We start from the raw sequence: 7,580 nt of genomic DNA, 5'->3' as shown, positions 1-7,580 counted from the left end.
TTGGGAGGAGCCCATCACAGCACGCGCCCTTCACTTGCAGCTTCATCCCTAATAAGCATTTTCACTTCAAGATATGTGTCAGAATGGAGATCAAAGGGAGAACATGATGTAAGGAAGCAGAACGATTGGCTCAGGGTTTCATATACGAAGCAGCAACACCTTTTTGCAGGTAAATTGTGATCTGAGGGAGTGAGCAGGATAATGACTAACTCAGGGCCCCACAATCTGTTTTTAATAAGCTTTATATTTTCATGTTTTTCTTATGTAGTCAATGAGTCACAAATAGAATCCCTAGGATCACAGCGCCTCCGACCATGAGGCAGGAAAACTGGGTGCCTCACATAATTTATCTTGTTGCTCAGCGCAAGAAATGTGTTACTCATATACAGTTGTTTCAGAAAACAAAACAAAATTAAAGCTGCAAGCAGATATTATTACGTTTTGTAACTTCATATTGAGTTTGAAGTTTGCGTGGTTGTGGGGTTGCATTGCGTGCTCATGCATCTTCATGCACCTCACCTGTGGGGTGAGGGGGTTTGTGGGTTGGAGGTGTCTGTGCTCCATGTGGTGAGAAAAGTAGAGTGAATGTCCAGTACTTATTCCCCAGTACACCCAGAGCAGCACGCTAAAATCCTATCGCATGCTGTCTTCCAGTGTGATCAGCAGAGCCCCGGGGCTGAAGCTTGTTGTAGAGACCCTGATGTCATCCCTGAAGCCCATCGGCAACATCGTGGTCATATGCTGTGCCTTCTTCATTATCTTTGGCATCTTGGGAGTACAGGTAAGAGGGATGGGTGAGAAGACAGGACAGACAGAGAAGAGGAGGAAATAACAAGGCCGCACATTCGCAGACTAGCTAGCTGTTATACAGGAACACTGTTTTCCTGCCAGCATGCTGCAAGTTTTACATGTGACAAACATTCCCATAATTCTTCACTTTCTCCCATTCCATCTTGATAATACTTAAATGTAGTGAAATCTCAGCAGAAATAGCTTCCCCACTTCCCATCACTCACTCAGTATTTCTATATTATAATAAATTATGTATCAAACAAAAACATAAATACACTCCTCTTGTGACTTTGACACCCAAATGATCATAATTTATGCGCTATGCAGTAATGTTCGACATAAATCCACCTGGAAAGTTTTTACTTTGAAGTGAAATTCCATGTTTCCCCTTTTCCTTTTTATTAAAACTAGTGTTCTGTTCAAGTTCACTGCAAAGGGCTTGTCCATATTTTCTTTACAGCTGTTCAAGGGGAAGTTCTTCGTTTGCCAAGGAGAAGATGTCAGAAACGTCACCAACAAGTCCGACTGCATGCTGGCCAGCTACAAATGGGTCAGACACAAATACAACTTTGACAACCTGGGACAGGTGAGGGCTATGAAACCCGAAGATTTCTGATGAATGGACAAATACATGTTTTTTGTTATTTTTTCTGCTTCACTTCTCCTCTTTTCATTTCTCAGGCTTTAATGTCCCTGTTTGTTCTGGCATCTAAAGATGGTTGGGTGGATATCATGTATGATGGACTAGACGCTGTCGGAGTTGACCAACAGGTTAATGCATTTCGTATTTCTTTCATACACCATATAAGCACGTGCCAATTGTGTCTAGACCGTCTCTATACCATCCATTTAAACATATATATGGTTGCTGTGTGTCTGTAGTCATTTAGAATTGTGTACCTCTGGTAAATGGAGTTTGCAAATATCGATAACATGTCCTACATTGTTTATGTTTCAGCCGGTGATGAACTTCAACCCGTGGATGCTGCTCTACTTCATCTCCTTCCTCTTGATCGTGGCCTTCTTCGTGCTCAACATGTTTGTGGGTGTGGTGGTGGAGAACTTCCACAAGTGCCGACGCCACCAAGAGGCCGAAGAGGCCAAACTCAGGGAGGAGAAGCGATTGAAACGCATGGAGAAAAAGAGACGGAGTAAGGAGAAGGAGCTGGCTGGTCGGTAGTCTTTCCACATCTTTCTGAGTCCTGCTTGATCTGAGCCTGAGCCTTTTTTTGCTTTTTGATTTGGTTTGGCTGATCTCAGAAAAACTCCGTTAGTGAGCCAGTACCAACTACAGTTGCTGCGCTGTGGTGGGACGCGCTCTTTTTTGCTTTTTCTTGTAGGCCTTCGGGCTAGTTTTTACGGTGCAGTCTGGTGTTCACCATCTCTTGCTCTGCGTACCCTGCTAGTGACCGGGAAGGCTCCTCTTCAACTCCAGCATAAAATGAACCAAGCTGGATGTTAAGAGAAGCTGCCGTAATTAGCCGGTTTGCAGAGCTAAGGAAGCTGAATCCCCCCCCCTCCCCACCCTTTCTTCCAAATGCCTGGTATATACCGTAGGTTCCTCGCTTGGGGGGGGGGGGGTCTTAGCATGCCAAGTGAGTGCTGACAGATGGGCCTTGCATGATAGCGGCTATATGGAGCTGTTGGGGGAGGAGTTGGTCATCGTAATAATTGCCCTAAAGAAAAATGACAGCCCCCCCTCCCTCCCCTCTTCTGCATGTGGTTTAGTACAGCCGTCGGGGCAGGAATACAAAAAACCAAAAATAAATGTTTTGTTAGCGCCGTCATCACTTTGGGTGAGATCTCTCGGAGTTCGTAAATTCCCTGCCTGCTCCCCCTCCCTTCCGGCTGTATAGGGGTTAACGACAAACTGCTTGGTTTGAGTTTTATTCTTCCACTGCCTCCTTCACGTAAAAAAAAAATACAGCATCTGCAAGCATTAGAATTTTTATGAATTAACTTCCAGTATTTTCTCCAAGTAAATGAAAGCCATATTCTTTTTAAACTTCCACAAGGAGCAGTGGACATCACTTATTTCTGAGGCTGGAAAAATCTATATGACACAATAAATTAACAGGAACAGGAATGTTTCCGTCCAACTCTTGAGAAATACAGATGGTCATTGATATTCCTTTTTCTGGAGCATCTGCCCAGGTTATCCGAGCCGGAGAGGCACTGCCAGAGCTTTGTACGCTGCGTCTCGTGTTCACTTCCTACTGTATCTTCAGGTTTCTTCCTTTTTCTCAAAATCACATAAAACCTTTAATATCTTTGAAGTCTTCTTCCAGTTTTGGGTTTTTCTTTTTTGGTTGAAAAGTAAACTTTTTTTTTTTTTCTACGTAATTTGTCTGGTGAAGAAGACAAGGCTAGGTTTACAGTATAATAGAAATGCCAAAAGGGACTTAATGGTGTATCACGATATTATTATTTCAAGGTGGTTGGTTTGACCGTCTTCGAGGTTCCGATTGTGACAAAATAAAAAATCCCAAGAGGTGGACTCAGAATAAATGGAAAGACGAAACACAGGAACATAAACCAGCTTTATCTTTCATCGCTTCCTTCTAGTCTTACTCCATCCTTCTTTCCCTCTTTCTGTCTCTTTGACTCTCTCCTGATGCTAACTCTCAATCCTTCCTTGCTTTTTTCTGCTTATTTCTGACTAACATGGTCTCATTCCTCTAGATGTAATGGTTCCGGGGGTGAGTTGGGCCCTCTCTGAAGGCACATTGAAAGGTACAGAGTTTCCAGCATGTTATCTGTGTCCCTTTAAACCCACCACCACCGACCACGACCACACACCATGGTGGCGAGGGTTATGAGTTCAATGATCACGGGAGGTAGGGCCCCATCCCGCGTCCCCGCCCCCCTGCCTCTCTCCCATCAGCCCCAAGTCCGCTGGACATGCTATTTCCTGTTTTCTCTGTCATGGCTTTGTCTTTCACAGCTCTTCCACGTCGTTCACGATCCATCCACTGTCCACTGTCACTGGCACGGCACTGCTGCGCCACCACAGAAGAATGCTCATGTTGAGTAAGGTTAGCATGGAAACTGATTTGGGGATGTCTTGAGGCAAGGATGGGGTACTATGATCCCATTGTAATTCATCCAGGAGATACTGCAGAATATCAGATGACCGTCCTTTGCTCTGATAATATTTGATAATATAATGTTTTTTAATAGTGGAAACAAAATAAACATTAGGAGAACGAGTAACTCCACAGACCAGAAATGAAACCCGTGACCTTGCTGTGTATGGGGTTAAACGGTTTTATCATGTTTCTACATTCCGTAGTACGAGATTGTACCTTTCATGCAGGACAGCAAGGCTGAAAAACAAGAAATATTCCATCTCCAAAAAGATGTGTAAAAGCCATGCTAGAGCTGCCGTCTTAATTTAGCATATTAGCATGGTAATCCACTAATTATCATAAATCCCAGATGAAATTTATGAGAATTTGGTACAAAACATAAATGGAACAATTTTCTCATTAGCTGGTTATTCATGCATATCTGGGATCAGAAGTTAATTATTATGTTTGTCATTGTACAGTATTTTAATATACATGACTCAAGGTTCAAAACTTATATCAAACCAGATTTGTATGAGAAAAATGTTAAACCAGGATGTGTTTCCCCAACGTGGTACTGACTTTATGCAAACTCAGGTTCTCCTTGGGAGTGACCAGGTTGGATAGGATTAGAAATGAGACAATAAGAGGGACAGTAAAGGTTAGACGTTTTGGAGACAAGGTCAGAGAGACCAGACATTGATGGTTTGGACATGTCCAGAGGAGAGACAGGGACTATATCAGTAGAAGGATGCTGAGGATGGAACTTCCAGGGAACAGGGCTAGAGGTCGACCCAGGAGAAGAGACATGGACGTAGTGAGGGAGGACATGAGAGTGGTTTGTGTTGGGGAGGATGATGCAAAGGACAGAGTAAAGTGGAGAAGGTTGGGTTGCTGTGGCAACCCCTCACAGGACAAGCTGAGAGTACAGTAGTAGTAGAAGTAGTAGGAGTATTTCGCCATCATGATCCATCCCTATAGAGGATGGTTGATCAAGTGTTGAATATCTCTGACCAATCAGTGGTCTGCAGTGTTTTAGCTTTTTTGAAACCTTGATGAAGGATTGGAAATGGTACTGAAAGTACCGCTTAAACTTAGCCAACCTTTCTGATCATCTGACCACTTTCATTACCTGGCATGCTAAGCCTGGGGTTATTTATACCAAGAGGGGTGATGACCAAAGCTTAAGAAAATATAATAAAACAATTTGGAATCATCTCTTAACTTCTGTTTCTCTTTCAGTGTTTGTTTCAGTTGACTACAGTTATGGTAAGAGTTAGGGTTAGTTAGGGGTTTCTATGGTTATTGGACAAACAGCATTTCTGCATTGCTAACATTCCCAAGCATCATCTTGTTATAATTAATAAGATAATTGGCCTCCATTAAAGAGCGCTGGATCACAGAACCGTGTGTGTGTAGGTGTGTGTGTGTGTGTGAGGTGCTTGACAAGCTGGAAAAATGATGGTAAATCAATCAGATACACACAAAAAATCCACTGCAGACTCGGAGGTAGAAAAGCTCGCAACTAGACACACAAGGAGTTACACACACACACGCACACACACACACACACACGGAAGGATGGAACTAGTCCCCTCAGGATTGAAGTGAAGTGAGTCCCAGTTTGAGCAACTACTTGTTGTGATGAGTCATGCTTTCTGCAGTCGGTGTCGGCTGCGTGTGACACTTCAGAAGATGCACAACGTTGCACATGATGTATGCTGCACAGAGCTTTGTGCCCCAGTGGCAGAAAAGGATGTACAAGAATCTATAACCCTGGCAACCAGTATTTTTAGAGCCAGTAGCATATTTAAAAAAACAGACAGCTATTAAATTATTTTAACTTGACTCTGATTGTGTCATTTTTATAGTTTCTAAATGAGGAATACTATTTATTACAGTACAATATGTATACAGGTACAGTACAATATGTATACAGTTACATACAGTGTGATATATTACTGTGTACACACACACATATGCACAGTTTATCCTTTTTTATTGAGAATTTAATATACCGTATTTTTTGGATTATACGTCGCTCCGGATTGTAGGTCGCACCAGCCAAAAAATGCATAATTAAGAAGAAAAAACCATATATAGGTCGCACTGGAGGATAAGTCGCATTTTTGGGGAAAATTTATTTGATAAAATCCAACACCAAACAACATATAGCACAAAGAACATGCTAACACGTTTACCAAAATATCAGGTTTTATTCCGAATCACGAAATCCAAGGAAATCTTCATCCTCGGTGTCACTTTTGAACAACTCCCCCAACTCGGCAGGTAGACAAGACGCCGCTTCCTCTTCTACGTCGCTTACATCAGACTCGTCGTCAGTTGCAGTTCCAATTATTCCAGCCTTTCTGAATCCCGACAGGATGGTTGCGGTTGTCACTGAAGCCCATGCTTTGTCAATCCATTCAATGACTTCCAGGAAAGTTGCATGGCGCATTCTCCCGGTTGCCGTGAAGCTGTGCTCTCCATCCGTCATCCACTGCTCCCACAGGTTACGCAAAACTGACTTAAAGCTCCTATTCACGGAGATATCAAGTGGCTGGAGTATTTTGGTTAAGCCTCCAGGGATGATGGCAGGTATGGAGTTGAGAACTTTTAATTTGTTTTTTAACTGTGGTGTGATGTGCGCTCTCATGCTATCCATCACAAGCAGAGCTTTGCGTGCTCTAAAGAAGCCATCCGGTCGCTTATTGTAGCACTTTGTGAGCCACAAGTTCATCATTTCTTGATCAATCCACCCTTTCGCGTTCACGGCGACTTCAACTGAGGAGGATTGGATTTTTGGCATGGTTTTTCGTTTGAAAATGACCATCGGTGGCAGTTTTGATCCGTCTCCACAACATGCCAGCACCACTGTGAAGTGTGATCTCTCATGACCAGTTGTAACGATATTCACACTTTTTTGCCCTTTCTCTGCCACACTTCGGCCCATGGGGATGTCAAAAGTGAGGGGGACCTCGTCCATGTTAATAATATGATCCGGTGTCACGTTGTGATCACTTACATGCTTTTCAATGAACGCGCGGAAACTGTCAACCTTGGCTTGGAAGTCCGCTGGCAGTTTTTGGGACAGTGTCGTCCTAGCTCTGATAGAGAGGCGTTTGCGCTGCATGAAGCGGTAACACCAAGAAGGTCCTCCCGCAAAGCCGTTTATATTCACCGCCCTGGCAACCACTTGGGCGTGGAGACGCAACTGCACCGTTGACAAACCTCTCCCAGCAGCACGTTGTTCAAGCACCCATGCGTGAACTCGTTCCTCCAACTGCGGCCACCTAGCTTGTCGCCCGCGATTAGCTTTCTTTGTTTTCTTCATTTCAGTAAGCGTAACCTCCGCTTTTCTCCAGTCCCTTACAAGTTTTTCGCTCACTCCAAACTTTCTTTCTGCTGCTCGATTGCCGTTTTCGGCTCCATATTTCACTATCTGAAGCTTGTAAGCCGCGGAATATGACTTTCTTTTCGGCGCCATTTTCAATCAGCCCTTCTAATTTGTGTTTTTAGATAACAGGTGTGACAGATAACTCTGAACCTCCAGAAACCGCGACAGATTCTGACGGGTCACAGAGTTCCCTGTAACACCTGTTATAGAAATGTGTAGGCTACTGTCTTTGCGCTCACAGATTTTGTAAAAAAAGCATATATAAGTCGCTCCGATTTATAAGTCGCACCCCCGACCAAACTATGAAAAAAACCGCGACTTAT

The 7,580-nt window shown here is 43.5% G+C and overlaps 1 protein-coding gene across 1 annotated transcript in view; it reads left to right on the top strand.

The window, feature by feature from the left end:
* The first annotated feature begins 562 nt into the window (after positions 1-562).
* Positions 563-7,580, top strand: part of LOC137914649 (voltage-dependent T-type calcium channel subunit alpha-1G-like) — a 28,438-nt gene continuing 21,420 nt past the window's right edge. The window contains exons 1-6 of the mRNA XM_068758163.1: positions 563-567; positions 655-781; positions 1,253-1,378; positions 1,474-1,563; positions 1,751-1,943; positions 3,475-3,525. Coding sequence (XP_068614264.1) covers positions 563-567; positions 655-781; positions 1,253-1,378; positions 1,474-1,563; positions 1,751-1,943; positions 3,475-3,525 — 592 coding nt within the window. The remainder of the gene's footprint in view (positions 568-654; positions 782-1,252; positions 1,379-1,473; positions 1,564-1,750; positions 1,944-3,474; positions 3,526-7,580) is intronic.

This window comes from Brachionichthys hirsutus, unplaced genomic scaffold, assembly GCF_040956055.1.
Source record: "Brachionichthys hirsutus isolate HB-005 unplaced genomic scaffold, CSIRO-AGI_Bhir_v1 contig_881, whole genome shotgun sequence".
Taxonomy (NCBI): Eukaryota; Metazoa; Chordata; class Actinopteri; order Lophiiformes; family Brachionichthyidae; genus Brachionichthys; species Brachionichthys hirsutus.
This window is presented reverse-complemented; position numbering and strand designations above follow the sequence as displayed.